The sequence below is a fragment of the Protopterus annectens genome, chromosome 14.part0 (assembly GCF_019279795.1).
Source record: "Protopterus annectens isolate FY-2018-M chromosome 14.part0, PAN1.0, whole genome shotgun sequence".
Classification (NCBI taxonomy): Eukaryota; Metazoa; Chordata; order Ceratodontiformes; family Protopteridae; genus Protopterus; species Protopterus annectens.
In genome coordinates, this window is record NC_056748.1 from 6,030,756 (window position 1) to 6,056,110 (window position 25,355).

Consider the following 25,355-nt stretch of genomic DNA (forward strand, 5'->3'; position numbering starts at 1 on the left):
CAAATTCCAACACATGTGAGAGATGCAACCATATAGCCAAACTGGAGGCTAAGCTCTCTCAACTCAGTACTGGCATAACCAGTCAGGAGGAGAAGGAAACCATACTTACTACAATTCCAGTCTCACATAGACCTACCAAGACAGCAAACCAAACACATAATCACACAAAAACATACTCGGAGGCTCTAAATAAAGAACTGCCGAAGCAGCAGAGACCTCCAAAGCAGACACCCAAGCAGCCGCTACCCCAAAACAAAACACGTGCAACACATATCTCACAAAGCCAGTGTGCCAAACAGTCACAGCCGTTAAGACTAAACAACACACCTGATACACTTGTAATAAGTGACTCTATCGTCAGGCACACTGACGTCCCGCTCACCAGGCTGAACAAGGAGAGGGTCACGGTGAGCAGCCTGTCGGGTGCTAGGATCCGCCACATAACACAAGCACTCAGGTCACTCCAAGGCAAGTACAAATATGACTCAGTCATTGTCCATGCTGGTATGAATGACCTGAGACGTACCTCCCTGGACTACATGAAAAGAGACATAAAGGAGCTCTCTGAGCATGTAGCCCAGGCCGGTATGACCCTGACCTTGAGTAGCATCTTACCCTCACCAAGAATGATGCCACAATATGAAGACAAGATGATCAATTTCAACAATTGGCTTAAGTACTGGTGCCATTCAAAGGGGATCCAATGCCTGTCAGCTTGGGATGATATGCTCGACAAGCCACGATGCTTCGCTAGGGACGGCTTGCACCTGTCACCCCTGGGCTGGATATTGGCAAAGGCTCTTGGCTACCCCCATAGTGCCTTTTTAGGTAAGGCTCAAAAGACAAACCCACCTCCATAGGTATCACAAGGGATAAGAAACTAAGAGTAATGCTACTCAACGCCAGAAGTCTAAACCTCAAGATGCACGCACTCGAAACTCTCCTTAGCATGGAGAACATCGATATCTGTGCAGTAACAGAAACCTGGTTCAGGGCTCCCGAGAGCACCCCAGCACTACCAGGTTATACCTCATACCATGCTTTTCGGCCCCAAAACTTGGACCGAACCACAAAAGGAGGGAGTATCGATATTCATCAAAGATACCCACACCTCCAGGTTGGTGGCAAAGCACGAAGCATCAGAGACTATCCATGTGCAACTAACAGTGGGTAAAACTGCCTTCCAGTTTATAGCCTGCTACACACCACCCTCCCAAACCCAAGAACCCCACTCGGCCTTCCTGAGAACACTGGAAAATATGAAGGTCTCTCCAAACACCATTATATTGGGCGACTTCAACTACCCAAACATAGACTGGGAGCATTACTCTAGCTCCAACACCCTAGCCCAAAGGTTCCTAGAATTTATAAACTCAAATGCTATGGAACAACTTGTTACCACTCCCACAAGAGGGGAAAACATACTGGACCTGATCATCACCAACATGGGGACTCTATGCTCCAGACCAGAAGTGTATCCCTCACTGGTAAGATCAGACCATAAACTAATCTCACTGGATATTCACATCCCGACCCCACTCCCTGCCCAGAAAACCACAGTGAAAAACTTCTCTAAAGCAAATTTTACACTCCTCAAAACTGAGGTGGAATCCTTCAAAGCCCCCGGGCCTGTGGAAAATACAGCCCAGACCGCAGAATCCTTTATAAACGCATTCTATGAACACCTTCAGGAATGCATGGATCATCGATCCCAAATAAAATCAAGACCCAATCCTCCAAAGGCAGACGTCCTGTCTGGTGGACCCCAGCCATAAACAAACTATACAATAGAAAGGAGGAAGCTACTAAATGATAAAGCAAAATCCCAAAAAGGGAAGGCATCACTGATCAGTATTAGCAAAAAACTACGGGCACACATAAAATTGTCTAAGGCCAGCTTCGAGAGAAAAATTGCACAGGACACTAAGGATAATCACAAGGCTTTCTTTAGTTATGTTAGGAACCTGGGTGGTAATTCCCAGATATGCTCAGAATTAGTCCAAAATGACAAAAAATACACCAAACCCACAGACATTGCCAACATCCTAGCTGACAGGTTCAGTGCAAACTCCCCCCCCCCACCAAAAGGGCAAATATCTATCCCAGCAGAGTGCTGCCCCCCTGACATCTCAGATGCTCAGGTAAGAGCCGCCTCTCCAAAGGAGAAAACACAGCATCAATGGGACCAGATGGTGTCCCGGGCTGCGTCCTACATGAACTCAAAGAAGAGCTAAACCCAAACATAAAACTACTGTTCAATCTCAGCCTTACTACAGGATATGTGCCCAAAGAGTGGCGTACAGCAACAGTGGTCCCTCTCCATAAAGGTGGTGCCTCAACGGATCCTGGAAACTATCGCCCCATAAGCCTGACTAGCTTGGTCTGCAAAGCTATGGAAAGTATCATCATGGACCTCATAAATAAAGATATTGGGGACCTACAAACACTGGATCCTACCCAGTTCGGCTTTGTTAAGGGCAGATCCTGCCTCTTAAACCTGGTTGATTTCTTTGAAACAGTCACCAAGGCCATTGACGATGGGAAGGTGGTCCACACAGCCTACCTGGACCTCGCAAAATCCTTCGATACAATACCCCACTCGGGCATTATAGATAAGCTCACCAGCTTAAATATAAACCCCTATGTCACTAGATGGATTGCAAACTGGCTCAAGGACAGAACCCACATGGTTAGAATTGCTGGAGCCATGTCAGACTCCAAACCAGTTACAAGTGGTGTCCCACAAGGCTCAGTCCTGGGACCTCTCTTGTTCGGTATATATTTCTCGGAGGTACAGGCCAACACGGAAGGACTGTGGCTGACCAAGTTCGCAGATGACTGCAAACTGGGTGCCATAATCGACTCTCCAGCCGACACAAGCATCCTCCAAAAGGGCCTCATAGAAACAGACAACTGGTGGCAGAGCCATGGCCTCAAGCTAAATGCCACAAAGTGTATAGTCATCCCCTTTGGCAAAAACAAAGTGCCCACAAATTACCACATAGGTGGAAATCCATTAAGTACAGAAGAAGTAATTATGGACCTGGGGACCCAAGTTGATAGCAATCTCTCATTTGACAACCACGTGGCCAAAGTGGTTAGAAAAACATTTTATATAGCCCACCTAATCATGAAGGATTCACATCTAGATCAGGGGAGGTCATCGTGCCTCTTTACTCATCCCTCATCAGGCCCATAATTGAGTACAATGCCCCTTTTGGGATGTACCTTACCAGACACCTGCAGCAACTGGAAAGACCCCAAAAGTACCTCACCAAGAGGATCAAAGGACTCAAACAGATGCCATATGCTGCCCGGTTAAAGAAACTCCAGCTCTACTCAGTGGCATACCGCCTGTTCAGAGGAGATCTGTGCCTGGCATATAAAGCCATCTCCAACCCGGATTTAATGGACATGCTGCACCTCAGAAAATCCAAATCCCATCGAGCTACGTGCTCGAGACTTGAACCTCAGCACTGAAATAAATAGGACATGCTGGAGGGACAGATTCATAACCCAGAGGCTCCCTTCACTCTGGAATAAAATCCCAGTCCAGGTTAGGCAGAGTCCCTCATTGACTCTCTTCAAGAGGAATCTTGATGAGTGGATGGGAGATCGTAGGTTTACCCCGGGTATCACTTCTGTGTCACTGTTAGATAGAGGCACAGTATACTAACCTCAAAAAAGGGCATAGCAAGATAAATTTAAAATGGGTGGCGAAAGCCAAACACATTCTGGCTAGGCTTATAAATGCCCTAGGGCAGATAGCCTAGTATGAACCTATGAACCTATGAACTACTGTTTTTGCTACTTTTCTGAAAAAAAAAATGTAAGCCTGTTTCCTACCTTTCCTGTAATTAGTGTTCCAGATACAGATTTGCTGTATCCAGGACTGTTTTGTAAGCTTCTGAGCACCCCCAAGCCTTTCTGTGTTGGAGGGAAGCCTTCTAGCTTATCAGTGGGAGTGGTAAGCATTAGGTAACCTGTCTGCCACATAAGGAGTGGTTCTGGCCCAGAATTTGTAGTTATTGGCCGTTTGGGCGGTCTTCCATCTCTCTCAACTTTCTGATTTGAAGGCCTGCATTTGCACTTGTTTCTGTCCTGTAACTCCTGGGCCCATCTCATTTGCTCACTCAAAAAAAAAAAAAAAAAATGTTATCTGCTTTTACTGTATTTGTGTTTATTCCGACTTTATTTTGCTTTGGCGTCATCTTAATAGTACTCAATTGTATTTATTACTGCTTGGTGTAACTCATTCTAAGCCTTTTAGTTTAAGCACTTGGGCTTCAAACCAGTTGTTTTACATTAAGAAGGTTTGTGGTCTGCACTGTAGTGGCAGAACAGGTAGCTTACATCCTTCTAAGTTGGGAACTGCTGATTGAGGGCTCAGTGTCTGTTATTTTAAAAGTGTATTAATTCTGGTTTAAGCACTTGGGCTTCAGGCCAGTTATTTTACATTAAGAGGGTTCGTGGTCCGCACTCTTGTGGGAGGAGAGGCTGGACTCTGCCCTTCTGAGCTGGGAATTTCTGGTTAAAGGCTTATAGTGCCTGCATATTTGAACTGCTTCTTACTGAAATTGGTACACCTTGTTTGCTGTAGCATAGACTAGATCCAGGCCTGCTGAATCTAGCTTTGTTTGTATAACTTGAGCACTAATCCACGCATTCTTTAAAGTACTCAATTGTATTTATTACTGCTTGGTAGTAACTTGATTAAAGTGTAGCTATCATTTTAAGTCTTTTGGATTAAGCACTTGGGCTTCAGACCAGTTGTTTTACATTAGGAAGGTTTGTGGCCTGCACTGTGGTGGCAGGACAGGTAGTTTACATCCTTCTAAGTTGGGAACTGCTGATTGAGGGCTCAGTGTCTGTTATTCTAAAAGTGTATTAGTTCTGGTTTAAGCACTTGGGCTTCAGGCCAGTTATTTTACATTAAGAAGGTTCGTGGTCTGCACTCTTGTGGGAGGAGAGGCTGGACTCTGCCCTTCTGAGCTGGGAATTTCTGATTAAAGGCTTATAGTGCTTGCATATTTGAACTGTTTCTTACTGAAATTGGTACACCTTGTTTGCTGTAGCATAGACTAGATCCAGGCCTGCTGAATCTAACTTTGTTTGTATGCTTTTTGTTTGTTTGCTTGTTATTTCCCTGGAACGCTAATTCCACCTAAAACGCGGCTTTTCAGCGCTTCTGTGGATCCCTAGTGATATCTGCATTGCTTACTGTACTTATTTCTTTTTCACTTGAAAGAAAGTTACTGTTTGTCGTTTTAAGTTACCTGTAACACATTGCATTTAAGTTACCTGGCACTTGCTCACTAAAGCAATTATATAAGTCAGCACTAAAAAATTAAAAGCACTACACCCTCACAAACTCCCCTTGAGTACCTTGTTCCCCATTGGCCCTTATTTTCAATTATAAAGGAATTCCCAATACTATTCTAGCATGTCCAAAGGTCAGTTGTCAATCTCCTCTCCGGTCAGCTGGTGAATCTGGGAATCTTGAGGCAATGTTACAACTGCCTCATGTACACAGACAACCCTCTCCTCCTCCCAACAAATTCCAACACATGTGAGAGATGCAACCATATAGCCAAACTGGAGGCTAAGCTCTCTCAACTCAGTACTGGCGTAACCAGTCAGGAGGAGAAGGAAACCACACTCACTACAATTCCAGTCTCGCATAGACCTACCACGACAGCAAACCAAACACATAAACACACAAAAACATACTCGGAGGCTCTAAATAAAAATCTGCCTAAGCAGCAGAGACCTCCAAAGCAGACACCCAAGCAACCGCTACCCCAAAACAAAACACGTGCAACACATAGCTCACAGAGCCAGTGTGCCGAACAGTCACAGCCCTTAAGGCTAAACAACACACCTGATACACTTGTAATAGGTGACTCTATCGTCAGGCACACTGACGTCCCGCTCACCAGGCTGAACAAGGAGAAGGTCACGGTGAGCTGCCTGTCGGGCGCTAGGATCCGCCACATAACACAAGCACTCAGGTCACTCCAAGGCAAGTACAAATATGACTCTGTCATTGTCCATGCTGGTGTGAATGACCTGAGACGTACTTCCCTGGACTACATGAAAAGAGACATAGAGGAGCTCTCTGAGCATGTAGCCCAGGCCGATATGACCCTGACTTTGAGTAGCATCTTACCCTCACCAAGAATGATGCCACAAACAAGTGCCAGGTAATATGAAGACAAGATGATCAATTTCAACAATTGGCTTAAGTATTGGTGTCATTCAAAGGGGATCCAGTGCCTGTCAGCCTGGGATGACATGCTCGACAAGCCACGATGCTTCGCTAGGGACGGCTTGCACCTGTCACCCCTGGGCTTTCGGATATTGGCAAAGGCTCTTGCTTCCCCCATAGTGCCTTTTTTAGGCAAGGCTCAAAAGACAAACCCACCTCTATAGGTATCACAAGGGATAAGAAACTAAGAGTAATGCTACTCAACGCCAGAAGTCTAAACGTCAAGATGCACGCACTCGAAACTCTCCTTAGCATGGAGAACATCGATATCTGTGCAGTAACAGAAACCTGGTTCAAGGCTCCCGAGAGCACCCCAGCACTACCAGGTTATACCTCATACCATGCTTTTCGGCCCCAAAACTTGGACCGAACCACAAAAGGAGGAGTATCAATATTCATCAAAGATACCCACACCTCCAGGTTGGTGGCACAGCACGAAGCATCAGAGACTATCCATGTGCAACTAACAGTGGGTAAAACTGCCTTCCAGTTTATAGCCTGCTACAGACCACCCAGCCAAACCCAGGAACCCCACTAGGCCTTCCTGAGAACACTGGAAAATATGAAGGTCTCTCCAAACACCATTATATTGGGCGACTTCAACTACCCAAACATAGACTGGGAGCATAACACCCTAGCCCAAAGGTTCCTAGAATTTATAAACTCAAATGCTATGGAACAACTTGTTACCACTCCCACAAGAGGGGAAAACATACTGGACCTGATCATCGCCAACATGGGGACTCTATGCTCCAGACCAGAAGTGTATCCCTCAGTGGTAAGATCAGACCATAAACATCACTGGATATTCACATCCCGACCCCAACCCCTGCCCAGAAAACCACAGTAAAAAACTTCTCTAAAGCAAATTTCACACTCCTCAAAACCGAGGTGGAATCCTTCAAAGCCCCCGGGCCTGTGGAAAATACGGCCCAGACCGCAGAATCCTTTATAAACACATTCTATGAACACCTTCAGGAATGCATGGATCATGCAATCCCAAATAAAACCAAGACCCAATCCTCCAAAGGCAGATGTCCTGTCTGGTGAACCCCAGCCATAAACAAACTATACAATAGAAGGAGGAAGCTACTACATGAAAGAGCAAAATCCCAAAAAGGGAAGGCATCACTGATCATTATTAGCAAAAAACTACTAGCACTCATAAAATCGTCTAAGGCCAGCTTTGAGAGAAAAATTGCACAGGACACTAAGGATAATCACAAGGCTTTCTTTAGTTGTGCTAGGAACCTGGGTGGGAATTCCCAGATATGCTCAGAATTATTCCAAAATGACAAAAAAGACATCGAACCCACAGACATTGCCAACATCCTAGCTGACAGGTTCAGCGCAAACTCCCCCTCCCCCACCAAAAGGGCAAATATCTATCCCAGTAGAGTGCTGTCCCCCTGACATCTCAGATGCTCAGGTAAGAGCCGCCCTCTCCAAAGCAAAAAACACAGCATCAATGGGATCAGACGGTGTCCCGGGCTGCGTCCTACATGAACTCCAAGACGAGCTAAACCCAAACATAAAACTACTGTTCAGTCTCAGCCTTACTACAGGATATGTACCCAAAGAGTGGCGTACAGCAACAGTGGTCCCTCTCCACAAAGGTGGTGCCTCAACGGATCCTGGAAACTATCACCCAATAAGCCTGACTAGCTTGGTCTGCAAAGCTATGTAAAGGATCGTCATGGACCTCATAAATAAAGATATTGGGGACCTACAGACACTGGATCCTACCCAGTTCGGATTTGTTAAGGGCAGATCTTGCCTCTTAATCCTGGTCGATTTCTTTGACACAGTCACCAAGGCCATTGTAGAGGGAAGGTGGTCCACACAGCCTACCTGGACCTCGCAAAAGCCTTCGATACAATACCCCACTCGGGCATTATAGATAAGCTCACCAGCTTAAATATAAACCCCTGTGTCACTAGATGGGTTGCAAACTGGCTCAAGGACAGAGCACACATGGTTAGAATTGCTGGAGCCATGTCAGACTCTAAACCAGTTACAAGTGGCGTCCCACAAGGCTCAGTCCTGGGACCTCTCTTGTTCGGTATATATTTCTCGGAGGTACAGGCCAACACGGAAGGACTGTGGCTGACCAAGTTCGCAGATGACTGCAAACTGGGCGCCATAATCGACTCTCCAGCCGACGCAAGCATCCTCCAAAGGGCCTCATAGAAACAGACAACTGGTGCCAGAACCATGGCCTCAAGTTAAACGCCAAAAAGTGTATAGTCATCCCCTTTGGCAAAAACAAAGTGCCCACCAATTACCACATAGGTGGTAATCCATTAAGTACAGAAGAAGTAATTAGGGACCTGAGGACCCAAGTTGATAGCAATCTCTCATTTGACAACCACGTGGCCAAAGTGGTTAGAAAAACATTTTATATAGCCCACCTAATCATGAAGGGATTCACATCTAGATCAGGGGAGGTCATCGTGCCTCTTTACTCATCCCTCATCAGACCCATAATTGAGTACAATGCCCCTTTTGGGATGTACCTTACCAGACACCTGCAGCAACTGGAAAGACCCCAAAAGTTCCTCACCAAGTGGATCAAAGGGCTCAAACAGATGCCATATGCTGCCCGGTTAAAGAAACTCCAGCTCTACTCAGTGGCATACCGCCTGCTCAGAGGCGATCTGTGCCTGACATATAAAGCCATGTCCAACCCGGAATTAATGGACATGCTGCACCTCAGAAAATCCATATCCCATTGAGCTACGCGCTCGAGAGACTTGAACCTCAGCACTGAAATAAATAGGACATGCTGGAGGGACAGATTCATAACCCAGAGGCTCCCTTCACTCTGGAATAAAATCCCAGTCCAGGTTAGGCAGAGTCCCTCATTGACTCTCTTCAAGAGGAATCTTGATGAGTGGATGGGAGATCGTAGGATTACCCCGGGTATCACTTCTGTGTCACTGTTAGACAGAGGCACAGTATACTAACCTCAAAAAAGGGCATAGCAAAATTTATTTAAAATGGGTGGCGAAAGCCACACACACACTGGCTAGGCTTATAAATGCCCTAGGACAGATAGCCTAGTATGAACCTATGAAGGGGAAGAGCCCAGAAGTGATCTTGATTGCTCCCTTTTTGGCCAAGACAACATTGGTTATTCCATCTGCTCCAGATGGCAAGGAAAAACCTGTACTGCTGCCACAGTATATGGACTTTCTGATGCAGTGCAGGAGGACCCTAATACACCCAGGTCTGTCCACACTAAAACTAACAGCTTGGAAAGTATCGTTTTGTTACTATCAGGCACCTTTATTATTAGGACTTGGTAAAACTTATGATGGATGCTACAAGACTTTGAAGACTAAGTACAAGTAAATCATGCCTAGCAAAATGGAAAGTATTTTCCCTGTTGCACCTTAGGAGGAGCCAACACCCAAACAGGTTAAATGTGACAGTTTTTCTCCAGTGTCTGTCTGAGCTGTTTTCCAGTGGCTTAGCGTACGTCTCTACAAAGGAACAGATTTCAGCCATTTCTGCTCATCTAACCTTAATACCCAGAGCAGCAGTCAAAGAATTCCTGAAGGGAACCTTCCACCTCAAGCTTCCAAGGAGAAACCTGGACCCTGCTCAGGAGCTGAATATTTTATGTAAAAAACTATCCCCCCCCCCCTTCCCAAACCAGTTGCTGCCAAGTTGTTAACATTTCTGACCTAGAAGACTCCAGTTCTTTTTGATGTTACCTTAACTCCGAGAGTTTTGAACTCCAGCCAGTGGTGTGCGGCGTGGTATCTGATGTTCCATAAAAACAGGGGTACCCTGCACACTAACTATTCTATCATGCCATAAGCTGTTGCAGAATTAGCTCAATCCAACTCCTTGTCTTTGTCCTTAGACTTAAGGATGAGAGGAGAAGGATTTTGCATTCTAGATGTTCACAGACAATTGAGGTACTAGCTGGACCAAACTAATGCCATCAGAAGATCAGAAGAATTATCTTTGTCCTTCATGCAAACAAACAAGGTCTACCTGTAAAAAAAAAATTGTTACAGTGCTCATGACAGTGTCCTATGGGGAAACTCCTGATCTGTCATAATGGATAAGAGCGATGGTGACCTAAGATTACACAGTAATCGTTTTACAGTGGTCTTCCCTTTCTTTTCCTTGGTATGTCCCCTCTGCCTAAAAACCAGCTGCACATGCCCTCACCCGTTCTTCTACAGTTTGTATACTACAACATTATAGTGATTGTGGCAACAGAAAAGATGTGCATTTATTCAGGGTTTTGCCTAGTATGAAAGAGTCTGTGAAGCTCCATCCTCCCTCAGCAGTTTTGTTCATGATGTTTGCCATACAATTTCCCCCTTTTCTTTACTAAGGAGTATGTTGTTCACAATGGACATGAAGATCCCCTGTCTTTACGTACATACTCGTAAAGCCCATAGACAGTGGCTCATATTTACAGCTTGAAGCGCTCACTTTCAGTTCATTTTCTTGCCTCCTTGCCTTTTTCCTACGCCCAGGGTCTTCTTCAAGTGTATGCAGTAGTATTTGGACACTTGTGGCTGAGGGGTATCCACATCTGTCTACACCATTATGATTCTGTGAATTGGGCACATTTCCTGAAAGAACTGCAGTACATTCTCACGCATACCTTCTGTTACATTCCATACTGATAATGTCCTTAAAATCTCCAGATGTTAAGCCCGACTCCCTTTCATGTCAAGACTTTCCTGGGAGCAGTTCTGGACAACACAACTTGTACACTTTCTTTATCCCAAGACACAGTGTCTTGCTCATCATTTCTTCCCTAAGATTTCCTAGGAGATGCATCTAACAGCCAGACTGTTTGTAAAGGCCCTGGGTACCGGTCTACCTCCATCTTTTCCCTGGCAAGACTGCATGTGACTAGTATACAGCACTGCCTGAAGAGCCTGTGTAATTGGTATGAATAGCTTGTGGAGAAAAATATACCTCATATTCCTTTCATCATGTAGTAGTTTGGTGGGCAGTCCAAGTCAGCAGCAGTCGTGGTCTAGGCGAAACTGGCCGTGGATGTTACAGATTACATATGGGTGCCCACATACTCCATCAAGGCATACAAGGCAGGTGATCCAAGAATATCAAGGGCAGGCACATACATGTGGAAGAGATGATGGCAACATCTGTGTCCTTCAAACCTTCAAAGTCCTTATTCACACTTGTGGGAGTTGTGAATGATAGTCATGTGATGTAGTGCATCATCCTACAAGGGGATGCTCCTTCCCCCCTCTGTAAGCTGAGAATGCAGCTTTGCAACTTCATATCAGTCTTTGCATAAATGTTCAACCAGTTTATATCCTCAACAGCAAAGTCTCACTGGTTAGCTTTCTAGCCTGACAACTTAAAAGGAGAATTTTACCCACGGTTACAAAAAATTCACACTCCCTAGACAAGGATCTTTTTATTTTCCCAGATGTTGTGCAGCTGAAGATAAATCTTTCCAATTAACTTTTTCCCCAGTTGCCTGAGCAAAAGTTTAATGGTCTGCCTGGTGGAATCCCCTGTATGCCTTCTCCCTAGTTCCACCTATTCCATACATTCTAGCTAAGACATGACAGGCAAAGTCAAGGTTTATTGTCATAGTCCCACATTGTACTTTCTCTGCTATTCCATATATCTTCAGAATCTTGACATATTCCATTGCTGTGCACTTGGATTCAGCCAGCATGGAACATTTCAGATACATTCTTTCTTTTTCTTCCCATGTGTTCTTTATACCGTAGAAAGCCAGGCAGCCTAACACAGCTATGTGATACTTGGGCAAATAGAAAATATTTACAGTATACTGTGACACAAAGTGTCTGGAACTGGCCAACTCCTTTTTCTATTACTGCAGTTCCTTTCTGCACTTTTTGATTATGGCCTGGCCTTCATCGCCATCAAAAAAGTGTCTCTCAGCAATTTCGGCTTACCATTTTGGAACCCTCCAGTCTCTCCAAATGTTACTGTTAAATTGTCCCTGAGCAATGCCCTATATGTCAGGCTGCCAAGGAAACAGATTCCACCTCCACTGGATTTTAAAATCATAAGTGAAACATTTTTGCTGCTTCTGCTCTTTTCAATTTGTCATGGAATACCAACTCCTCTATCATCAAGATTTCAAAACTGTGGCTATGATGGAATGTGAACCCTACAGATGTTCTTCGTGTTTCACTGTTGCAGTCATTACATTTGGGTAATCTTGCTGGCAGGTTGTCCTCAGTCGGCCTGAATTCCAAAGTCCTGGGTCCTGCGTCGGCTGCTGTCGCCCCTTCCCTGACGTCAGGTCGTCAGGGGTAGAAAAGATGCAGCCAACGCCATTTTCTTCAGTCTTTCTTGCTGCGAGGTGCCCCAAACAGAAGCAGTTCACAAGTGCCGGTCGGCCGACTCCTGAGATTTTCGTGTTCGAGTTTCAGATCCGAAGTCTTCAATAAAGCTAAGTACCCCAATGGGGAAACTTTTTTCTTGCTCCAGACCGATGTCAGTAAAAGTTAATAATTGTGTTTCTTGTGGAAAGCAAATACCTCATAAGGACTTTCATTCTTACTGTATTCCTTGCCTAGGCCCTGATCACAACGTTGCTGGTTGTCGGTTTTGTGCTAGATTTAACCAACGCACTATTAAGCGTCTGTATCATTTTGCTTTAAACTATTTTGGACGCTGGTTTAGTTATGCAGAAATGTCGGATAGCCCTCCGACTACCGGAGTTCACAAAAAACGCAAAGAAAAGGAGAGGGGTAGACAACCGAGGCCCAAGACCGACGAAGCTTCTCCTAAGCCAGTCGCCGGTCCTCGGTGAAGCGCTTTCGCAGCCCCTAACGCCCACTACTTTAGAGTCGCAGGCCGCTACCGACTCCCACGTGGAGTTGGCCATGCCGCTGGAAACTCAAGGTATTGGAGCCTCGGAATACTATTCCTTCAGATGGGTCCGGAGCCGCTGAGCAGGCACTGGCTTCTGAGGGTGTATTCGGACCTAAGCATCTTTACATTAAACCATCCTCAACTTCAAAGGCAAAGACTAAAGCACCTTCTAAAGCAAAGAAACAAACTCAAGAGCCATGTGGACAGGTTTCTATGCCCAAAAAACAGATGCTCAAAATGGCCGAAGACTTAATTACCTTGATCAGGGGTGTTCCCATCCCCCTCCTGATAAGAGGCGTAGGCAAGACACTGACTATGAAATCTTCAGATCAGGTTTCTATTTCTTCTGATTCCTCTTCTGATCAGGAATATTCTCTTCCCCCCATGAGGATTCTGATGTTGAAGAAATCTATACCTTCAGCTTCTCCTCCAGAGGACTGTTCATTTGGGGAAACCTTGCATACCATGAGGGAGCATTTCCACTGGGAGAGCCAAGATTTTTCAGAATCTAAAAAGAGGCTCAGTGATTTCCTTTTACTACAACACAGGCCTCTAGCCATTCCACCTGTGTTAGATATTGTAGATGATGTGTTTTCGGAGTCTAGTCTTACCCTTGACTCTCCTTACCTCCATCTCCTGTTAAGCCCAACAGATATTACAGGGTTCCTGATTCTCATAAATTTCTTTTTAAAAAACCCTGCTGCAGACCCAGAAACTATTTCACAGGGTCCCAAAGGAGTCGAGGCTTCCGCTGCAAAAAACCCTACCCCCTCCTACAGAGATTCTAGGGCACTGGATAGATGGGGAAAGAAGGTTTACACATCTGCTACCTTGGCTATAAGGGCCTTAAACTATCAGTTTCATATGCTCAAATATCAGCAACATGTCATGAAGTTGCTTAAACAGAAAATGTTATTAAACTCTGAATGTGCAGAAAACAAGGAAATGCAGGATGTATTGCATGCAGCTGAACAAGTTGGAAAGCATACTTTGCAATGTGGTTTTGATTCTTTGGAGGCCTCCTGCAGGACCGCAGTTACGGGTTCTGTAATTAGGAGGCATGCTTGGTTAAAGGAATAAAATCTGCCTGATCATGTCCAAGTTAAATTATTAGATGGCACCTTTACAGCATGGTACTTTGGTGTTAAGGCAGAGGAGGTGTTAAAGAAAATGGAGGACAAAGCTAAATCTCAGGTACAGCCATCTAGTTTTAGTAGACACTGGCCTACAAAGAATTGGTCCTTTCCTGTGTCAGACAGTCCTCAGGGGCAGATCCAGACGCCCTAGAGGCAGATCCCAGGTGCAAGGTTCCTACAGGTCAAAGCAATGGGGTGCTTCTACCTCCAGAGTTGGAGAAGACAAATCACAACCATACAGGAAACAGTCCCAATGACTTCCCCCTGCCTGCACCAAGCACTTATCTCCTGGCAGCACTCTTAGGAGGAAAATTAGCACTTTTTTCTCAAAATTGGCACATTATAACCCAGGACAATTGGGTTCTAAATATCGTATCACAAGGATACAAGTTCCATTTCCATACCCTGCCAAAGGCAAACGATTGGCCAGATCTGCCAAAAAATCAGTGGCCAGAGGCACAAAAACATGTCTCATCCCTCATGGACATGGGGGCCATTCAGCAAGTACCAGAGCAAGAGCAGGGACAAGGATTTTACTCAAGACTGTTTCTGGTACCCAGAAAGGACAAGACCTGGAGACCAATACTGGACCTATCTATTCTGAACACATTCCTGGATATACCAGAATTCAAGATGATGACTTTGCAGCAGCTTCTGCCCATGCTGGGCAAGAACGCTTGGCTGGTGACTCTAGACCTCTAAAAGAGGCATACCTGCATGTCCAAATCAGACAATTATGCAGAAGATACCTCAAATTCAAGGCTGGCTCAATGCACTACCAATTCTCTGCACTGCCCTTTGGCTTCTCTACTGTGCCCTGGGTCTTTACAAAGTGCCTTGCACCAGTAATTGCATTCTGCAGACAAAGAGGAATACAAATATATCCTTACTTGAATGACTGTCTAATTCAAGCAGAGAACAAGGACATTCTTCTACAGCATCTGACGTTTGTGAAAAGACTTCTAACATGCCTAGGGTACACAGTCAACAAGAAGAAATCAAAGCTAGTACCCTCTCAAGAGATAATATTGGGGTGCAAGCTTAAATACAACTGCCCAGATGGCTTATCTCATGCCAGACAAACAAAGGCAACTGACTACCTATTTCAAAATGTTGGCAACAAGGGCCCAGTTATCTGCAAGAAAAATTCTGCAGGCTTTGGGCTTCATGGCATCCTGCATCCTACTAATTCCATATGCAAGACTGCATATGAGGAAACTTCAATGGTACCTAAAAAGTGTATGGACTCAACATTGCCACAGCCTGGAAACAATGGTTACTCTCATTCCCTGCCTACAACAAGAGTTTCGATGGTGGGCAAAGGCTTGTCACCAAAACAAGGGACAGCCATTCACATTACCCCCAGCCAGGCAGACACTAACAACGGATGCATCAGATTATGCCTGGGGGGCCCACATGGCAGGAAGATGCATTCAGGGGACATGGTCCTCAACCCAAATGCATCTACATATTAATCAAAAAGAGATGCTAGCTGCTCAGAATGCCCTGACAGCCTTCAAGGACCTACTTCATCCGGGACAACTACTGATAGACAGACAACACCATGGTCATGTGGTATATAAACAATCAGGAGGGCACACATTCTTACCCCCTTTGCAGACTAGCCATGACTTTGTGGGACACAGCATTAACTTACCAAGTACATCTGCAGGCACAATTGGAAGGAAAAATACTCTGGGAGACTAACTAAGCAGAAACCTCATGGATCCCCACGAGTGGCAGCTGGATCCACAAGTCTTCAGCATGATAGCAAGGAAATGGGGATGCCCAGACATAGATCTATTTACCTCCCTTCACAACTACCCAATAAAAAGATTCTGCACAAGGACCTCTCAGACAAGCATGGAAAGTGGACGCCCTATCTTTCAGCTGGAAAACCCTATCAGTATATGCCTTTCCCTCACTGCCTCTCCTCCCGAAGGTACTCCTAAAGGTCAGACAGGAGAAGCCAAAAGTTATACTGATTGCCCCAGACTGGCCCCGCCAGTACTGGTTCCCAATCCTAAAGAACTTGTCTCAATGCCCAGCTTGGACCTTACCTCAAATACCTCATCTACTGTCCCAGCAAAACAATCAGATCCTGCACAGCCAACTCAGGACTTTAAACCTGGCAGCATGGCTGATAAGGTAGTCATACAAAACACACCTCTCAGTAAAGCTGTGATGGATGTCATCTTGGAGGCCAGAAGGCCTAGTACTAGAAAATCTTATGCTGGAAAATGGAAGAGATTCTGTGCTTGGAACCAGGCACAAGGAATTGATACCGCTGTGCCAAATATTCCTCAGATTTTGCCATACTTAACGGACATGCTGGACAAAGGCCTTTCTTTTTCATCTATTAAAATTCATGCCTCTGCCATTTAGGCTCATTGCAATACAGAGCCACCAATCTTTTCTCATCCCTTATTAAAACAGTACCTCAGAGGAGCTAAAAATTTAAGGCCTCCAAGGAGATCACCAATGCCTGCATGGGGCATCAACTATGTATTGGAAAAACTCACCCTGCCTCCTTTTGAGCCAGCTGCTACTGCTGATATAAAGTTTTTATCTTGGAAAACAGCTCTGCTCCTAGCAATAACTTATGCAAGACGAGTTTCAGAGCTACAGCCACTCATGGCTGTGGAACCTTTTATCATTTTTTATCCAGACAGGGTCTCTCTGAGGACAAACCCAACTTTTATGCCTAAGGTGGAGTCCAGTGTGGCTCTTAGCCAAACTATTCATCTGCCAAATTTTTATCCAAATCCACAGAACAAGGGGGAGAGAATTCTGCATTCTTTGGACATACACAGCTTAGATTCTACTTGGACAGAACCAAAGTTTTCAGAAAGACAGAAAGACAGAGCAATTATTAGTGGCATATGCTGCAGGATCACAAGGAAAGGCTATCTCAAAGTAGACTATTTCAAAGTGGATAGGCCACTGCATTCGTTTCTGCTACTTACACCATGGCAAGCCAGTGCCTAAGGGCATTAGGCCACATTCAACCAGAGCTGCTGCCACTTCAGCAGCTTTTCTCAGGGGAGTACCAACCAAGGACATTTTAGAGGCTGCTACTTGGAGTTCAGTGCGCACACCTTTACTAAGCATGATCATCTGCCACTCTACTCTAAATCCAGGGCAGGCTTTGCCACTGCAATTCTGCAGGGCCTCATAGCCGCTCCTAATGCTGTTTAGCTCCAGCCTCCCATCCATAGCTTTGGGACTCTACCCAAATGTAATGACTGCAACAGGGAAACACAAAGAACATAGTACAGTTGTGTACACCTACCATAAATGTAGATGTTTGAGTGTATTCACTGTTGCAGTCCAGGTTACCCACCCTATATATATATATATATATATATATATATATATATATATATATATATATATATATATATATATATATATATAAATTTTGGCTACCCTTTTAGGGGGCACCTGACATTTGGGGCAAGAAAAACTAAAGAAAATGGCGTCTGCCGCATCTTTTATACCCCTGACGTCAGGGAAGAGTCGACAGCAGCCGACGCAGGACCCAGGACTTTGGAATTCAGGCCAACTGAGGGCATCCTGCCAGCGGGATTACCCAAATGTAATGACTGCAACAGTGAATACACTCGAACATCTACATTTTATGGTAAGTGTACACAACTGTACCTTCTCCACAAGGATGGAGTAGTACTTGAGCGACCTAACCTTATCCTCTCTGTTATGCCTAAGGTAGTCTTGGAGCTTTCCTTGAATGAATTCATACAGGTCCCTGTTTTCCATGTCATTCTGCAAAATGAGAAGAGAATCTTGCATAGCATGGATGTTCACAGGCAGCTGATGTACTAAGTTAACACGGACTAAAGAATTTAGACTGTTTTTAATTTTTTTGTCTCCTTTATGACAAGGAAACTGGTCAGAAAAGTATCCAAATGCAGTTTAAAAAAACGGCTAGTCAGTTGTATTACTTTTTGTTGCAACTGCTGTAGAAATATTCTTGCTTACGAGGTCCTAGTACATTGTACAAAGGCATCCACCTTTATTGCAGCCTTAAGGAATGTCCCAGCAGAAATTATGCATGAGTTGACCAGTTAAGTTTATGTTCTGAAGTAGGAACTTCATTTGTCAGCAACCTTTGGGATACGAATCCGATCTCGGATCCGTGCCGGCAACTTTTACCACAGCATAGATCCGAGCTCCTAGCTCCTCCCTTTACCCATAATCCCCTGCCAACCCTAACTGACCTCAGATCTATTTTGCCTCGCTTCAAGCCAACAAGCTGGATTTTGAGCTCCTGGCATTTGGAAGGTTTTTTTGTGAAAAAAAGCTAAGAATTTTTGTATTTTCTTGTGTGATTGAGTGAGTTTGTGTAGGTTCCCTCTTAAGTATCTATTTTTTGTTAAAATTTTTTCCTCCCTACCGTACGCTGTTCCGTAGTGTGTGTTTGTGGTGTGTTAGGGGCCTAGTGAGTGTGGTTTACGTTAGATATGTCGGAGGCCCCTAAAGCCATCTTTTCAAAATGTACCAAGTGTGGCCATAAGCTCTCACCAGCAGATGGCCACACCCAGTGCGTTAGGTGCCTTGGGGTTGAACATCTTTCTTCGGGATGCACGATTTGTGCAGCGTTCAACCCCAGGGCACTTAAGGACCGGAGAGCGAAGCTGATTCTGGCGGGCCTTTTGCCCCCGGACTCGGCTCCGACCTCCGGTTCTTCGGTGGCCGCTACCCAGTTCTCGGTAGCGACCACCCCTGCCTCCCTTCCTCCGGTCGGGACTCAACCTCCCATTTTGGCTCCGGAGGATAGGGAGGCCAGAAAAACCAAAAGGAAGGAGAAGCACCATAAGTGGCGTGCCGAGGACTCTTCCTCGGCCCGCCCCAAGAGCTTCTCCATCCAGGGTTTCTGGATCGCCTCCTCCTCTGCTCCGGTCCCCTTGTTTTCACGGGACCTGGGAAGGAGCCCGTCCCTCGAGGTCATCGGCGTCACTCTAGGTCTGCCTCGGTGGCCTCTTGAGGTCTACATTTAGTATGTCAGATGCAGACATGGACCGGATGATGAGGAGGTTCATCCAGGCCCAGCTGCAGATGGGAGTGCTCTTGCCTCCCCTCTGGGAGCTCGACCCTTTTGCCCCAGCTCCTTCTCTGTCCCGCTTCCGGGTTGAGCACTCGGAGCCGAGCCGCGTCGGATCCGGGGGTGTGTCGGAGCCGACAGTACTAGTTACTTCGGCTCCGACTGGTCCCTCGAGTTTGTGAGATCCGACCTCTTGGAGCCGTGGGTGGAGCTTCGGATCCGAGGGACTTTGTGTGACTTTGGCTCCGTCCCGGTCGGAGCACACGGGTCCTTCGGATCCGAGGGTCGCAGCCCCGGATCCGGTCCCCGCTTCGGATCCGAGTGGGAGCCGACTCTCGGAGCCTATTGAGAGTAGCTCTCCCTCGGCTTTCGCGGTGGTGGAAAGGGCACTGTTGAGTGTATCTGGACCCCCGGTCCTGGCTTTGGCTCCTCCCTCCACTCCCTCTCAGCTGGTCTGGGCTCCCATCACCCGGCCTTCGGGACAGCCTGCTTCGACGTCTCTGGGTGTTCCTGCGGAATGTGATATTGCTGGTGAGTCTTCCTCGGACAGCCCGCAAGAGGTCCCTCACAAAGCCAAGTGTAAGAGGAGGCACATGGACTCCCCTGAATCCCTTACAAGATACGGACTTAGATGAAGGGAAGGCTCCCAAGGTCACCCCGAGGATGTCTCCTTTGGAGACATCATGGAGATGCTCAGGATTAGGGGTGGTCTGCCCCAAGGCTTCCTCCGATGAGTCCGTATTCCTAGAGGCGTTCGAAGCAGGGCCATCTACCTCTTGGGTGTCCCCTCCCCCCGGTCCCCTGGTGGACCTTATTCCCACCAGGGCTTGGAAGGCGGACACTGTGGAGCCTATCTCCAAGCGCCCGGACAGGATCCTGAGTCCCCCTGCTGAGAGAACCCACTGGAGCAGAGGTCCCCCTGTGGATGCCATGTTGGTGGCGGCCACCAAGAGAGCTGGCTCAGGAGAGCTCTGCGGTCCACCCTCAGTAAGGACTCTCGGCGATGGACCGCCTGGGGAAGCGGGTCTTTAGTTCAGCAACCTTCTCCATGAGAGCGCTGAACTATATGGCACACGTCATCCGGATGCAGCGGGATCTAATAAAAGAATACGCTGCATCCCCCCCAGAGTCCATGTCGGAAGGAGACAAGCATCTGTACTCCTCCTGAATGTCTACTCTACACTCAGTTTCTAATACCTCTATGCGGCTCTTGTCACACGCCACTGAAGGAGCCACTAGAGCCGGCGGAGCCAGCCTGGTAATCGGGCGTCAGGCCTGGCTCCAACACTGTGACTTCTCGGAACCCTTTAAGGCGTCATTCGCGAATGCCCCCTTTGATGGTTCTGCACATTTTGGCAAAACCGTTCGCGACACCTTAGTCCAGAGCGAGAAAGACGGGAAGACGTTGTCTGCCATCGGAGTCCGCTTCTCTGCTCCCCAGAGGCCCTTTTCTAAGAACCAAAAGGGTCAGAAGAAGATGTGGTTCCAAAAATCGCATCAGTCCCAGTCTGCTCCGGACAACCAGTCCTCTCGTGGCAGAGGAGGACAGGGAGGACGCCGCCCAAGAGGCAGAGGGGGTCCCAAAAACTTTGCATCCAGAGAACCCTTCTCTGAGAGGCCCACGCAGAACCCCTGAGGGGTTGCCCGGGTGCTCCACTCTGGAGGCAGTCAGGGGGCGTCTTTCGAAGCACCTAGCAATGTGGGAGTCCATAACAACAGATCGCTGGGTGCTTCGCATCATATCCAGAGGTTACCAAATTCCCTTTATTGTAACCTCCAAAATCAGAAGCCTCCCCGACGTACCACCCAATCAGAGGGAGGCAGCTGCTACAGAAATCCAGCAGCTTTTACAAAAAAGAGCCATCCAACCCGTCCCACCAGATCAGTTCGGATCGGGGTTTTACTCCAGGTTCTTTCTGGTGCCAAAAAAGACGGGGGACTTGAGACCCATCCTCGATCTCTCTCTCCTGAACTTGGCAGTACCCAAAGAAAAGTTCCGAATGGTCACCTTACAATCTATTCTCCCCCTATTACGGGAGAACAATTGGATGTGCTCGATAGACCTCAAGGATGCATACTACCACATTCTAGTGGACAGACGCTCCAGGAGGTTCCTCCGCTTCCGGCTGGGAGCCAGTCATTTCCAGTTCAGGGCCCTTCGGTCTCACCTCAGCCCCCAGGGTGTTCACCAAAGTCTTGGCGGTCATAGCGGCCCACCTGAGGCTTCAGGGAATTCAGGTCTTTCCGTACCTGGACGACTGGCTCCTCATCGCTCCAACAAGGCATCTACTCTGTTCAGGCAGGGATTACTTCCTCGACCTTGCTCCACGTCTAGGGTTAACTATCAACATGACCAAATCTTCTCTAGTCCCCACACAGGTGATAGATTTTTTAGGGGCCAGATTGGATTCCAGGATAATGCTTGCCTTCTTAACTCCCGATCGGCTTCAGAACCTGAGGTTGCATGTCAAGGCCATTCTCATTCTTTCTGCTCCACCTGCGGAATTGATCCTGAGGGCTCTAGGGTCCATGGCGGCAGCTATTCCTCTACTACCCCTAGCCCGCCTAAATATGAGGGTTCTGCAATGGACCCTCCAAGTACAATGGTCCCTGTCTCATCCTATTCCCCTAAGCAGGGCTTGCAGAACGTCGCTCATGTGGTGGCTCCGGTCCCCGAATCTCCACATGGGACGACCATTTTCGATGCCTTCCCCCGTCGCCACAGTGACCACGGACGCCTCTCGCCTGGGGTGGGGGGCACTATTCAGGCAGAACAGTCCAAGGCACGTGGAACGACACAGAGACCTCCTTGCATATCAATGTCCTAGAGATGAGGGCGGTGCTTTTGACGTTGCAGGCACTTCACAGCCTTCTACCGATTGGGACAATTGCAGTACAGACGGACAACATGTCAGTTGTCTGGTACATCAACAAACAGGGGGGAACCAGGTCTTATCCCCTTTGTTGCGAGGCCATGAGAGTGTGGGAATGGGCGATTTCCACCAACTGCTTTCTTATTGCAACACATTCTAGGACGGTCCAACATTCTAGCAGACAGGCTCAGTCGTTCGATCCTGACTCCGTGCGAATGGTCTCTCAATCTAGTAGCGAAACAAATATTTGCCCTATGGGGCAACCCTGTTGCGATCTTTTGCCTCTCCTTCAAATACCAAATGCAACAGTTACTTGCTCTAATTCCCCTCAGGGAGTCCCGAGACTCTCTAGTACATGCTTGGCCTCCCGGTTTCCTTTACGCTTATCCTCCGTTGCCCATGATGCTGTAACTCCTACAGAAAGCCAGTCGGCTGGGGAGCAAAATGATCCTCATTGCCCCATTCTGGCCTCGTCAAACATGGTTCCTGTACCTGTGGTCTCACCTAATTCATCCACCATGGATTCTGGATCCACTCCCGGATCTCATTACCCACCCTCTGGGTCTCCAGACCCCCAACCTGGTCAACCTCAAGCTGACGGCTTGGTTGCTCCAGTTCCACTCCTGATTAGGACTCCCAGAATCTCCTCACCAGTCAAAGCCATCCTAGTAGCAGCACATAAACCTTCCACCAGAAGAGTCTATCGAAGCAAGTGGAAACGTTTCTCCATCTGGGCAGAGCACCATCACTTGGATCCTTTCACGGCGCCTCTTACGTCTGTTTTGGAGTTCTTAACTACCCTTTTTCATCAAGGGGCTAGCTGCTCTACAGTCAAGGTACAACTGGCAGCGATTTCGCATTATCATGTAGGGCATGAATCAGGCCCTCTGATGACTGCTAAGCTTTGTAAAGCGTTCCTCAAGGGTACTTTCCTTCTTAGACCTCCAGTCAGGGAGGTAGTACCCCCATGGGATTTGTCCTTGGTTCTTCAAGCCTTGACTAGCCCCCCTTTCGAGCCAGCGGCCACGGTTGATCTTAAATATCTCTCTTGGAAAACAGCCTTCTTAGTGGCCATTACTTCAGCTAAAAGGGTTTCTGAACTTCAGGCTCTATGTGTTAAGCCGCCTTATTTATCCTTCCATCCAGATAGTTTACCTCAGGATCAATCCGTCCTTTCTGCCTAAGGTGTCTTCAGAAGCTAATATTAATCAATCCATTAATCTTCCCGTGTTCTTTCCCCATTACCAGAACAAAGGAGAATATAAACTGCATTCCTTGGATGTGCACAGACAATTACGTTTTTATACTCATCGAACTGCTGGTCATAGGCAATCTGACCAGTTTGTCTCCTTTGCCAAAACAAGTTTAGGCAAGTCAATTTCTAAAGTTACTCTATCACGGTGGATAGCTAATTGTATCCTCTTAGCATACCAGAGTTCAGGAAGGCCTGCACCTCAAGGGGTTCAAGCTCATTCTACTAGGGCCGTCGCTGCTTTGGTGGCTTTTAAATCTAGGGTTCCCTTAGATGATATTTGTTCTGCAGCCACTTGGGCCTCATCTCATACCTTTATCAGCCATTACAAACTGGATGTTGTCTCCAGAGGTAGGGCGTCCTTTGTCTCTGCAGTGCTCCGGAATGTTCTTCCATAAAGGCCACCCAGGATTCAGGTAGCTGGGGAGACTGTCCCAAAGGTTGCTGACAAATGAAGTTCCTACTTCAGATTTAGAAGTTATGTACTCACCATAACGTTCCATCTGAGTAGGTATCTTCATTTGTCTGCAACCATCCCCTCCTTCCCCTGACCTTTAGGATCTGTCTTGGATTAGCCCCTTCCGGGGCACCTTTACATTGCTTATATCGGGCAAACTTGATCTGAGGTCAGTTAGGGTTGGCAGGGGATTATGGGTAAAGGGAGGAGCTAGGAGTTCGGATCTATGCTGTGGTAAAAGTTGCCGGCTCAGATCTGAGATCGGATCCGTATCCCAGAGGCTGCAGACAAATGAAGATACCTACTCAGATGGAATGTTATGGTGAGTACATAACTTCTAATTCACACTATTTCAGGATGGATGTTCAGTCTAAAAATGAGGCTGGCTTTATCTTTGCTGTACTGAAAGGCATGTAGTCTTCAACCCTCACTTCTCCTGGGTCAAGTTCTTTCCCATTGTTTGGTGCTTCCCGTTCATTATCGTTATAATAACATACTTATTTGAGGGTACTCTTCATAACCCTGATGTTTGTAGAGTGTACTCCCATTCTGTATCTTTTCTACACACTTTTCTTTGTATTGGATAAGTAGATCGTGGCAGTCTGCTCTCGCAGGTAAGTCTTCCTGGTAGTTACCTTGTCTTTGTAGTTACTGAGCATATACCTGAGGTCATGAGGTCTTCACTCTTCTGGTAGATGGACTGTGCTGTATGGTTGCGTACCTTAGGGGTCAACTTGAATGTTGGATTACTGCGTCTGTTTTCTTGTTGATGACTCCTTAAAGAAAAATGATGGCTGCATGGGATTCTCTTTATAGCTGAGTTTCTTGCTTATATTTTTGGCATGAGAGATATTACCACAACTGGTTTGGAAATGTCCAGCTGCTCTTGAGCTCTGGCCAGAAGATTAACATTCAGCTGTAGCTGAGCCCTAGTTATGGATACAATGCAGCAATTGTATGATTGTTTGAACCTCTGTGGTTATGGAGAGTGCTCTCGCATAACTATACAGTTATTTTAAAAAGGTAGTAGTGCTTTTTAGAAGTATATAGTGAATAACCCTTGATGGAGATTCTTGTTTTGTTTACCATGTAGATATGATTCTGGAACTGGCTGGACATGCTCAGTTTATCACCACTACTTTCAGGCCAGAGCTGCTCGAATCTGCTGACAAATTCTATGGTGTGAAATTTAGAAACAAGGTAAGATATTCATTCCTCATCCAGAACGTATATTGACCCTTTGAGTTAAAATGAGCATTAATATGAGAAATTAGCATTTACTGTGTGTTTTGTACAGAGCGATGTTTGTTGCTTTCATAAGGTTGATAATTGGAGTTTACTTTTATTTCGTGCTAAAAAAAATCTTTGTGAAGTGGTCCAAGCTGTGATGGTGTAATGTCTGCTCATACAAAGTTTTCAGCTATGTCATCCTTACACATTACAGAAAAA

At 46.5% G+C, this 25,355-nt stretch overlaps 1 protein-coding gene across 1 annotated transcript in view; it reads left to right on the plus strand.

Annotated features, from left to right (window-relative positions):
* SMC3 (structural maintenance of chromosomes 3) overlaps positions 1-25,142 on the plus strand; it is a 2,445,376-nt gene extending 2,420,234 nt beyond the window's left edge. Inside the window, exon 26 of the mRNA XM_044056330.1 lies at positions 25,000-25,142. Coding sequence (XP_043912265.1) covers positions 25,000-25,142 — 143 coding nt within the window. The remainder of the gene's footprint in view (positions 1-24,999) is intronic.
* Positions 25,143-25,355: the final 213 nt, after the last annotated feature.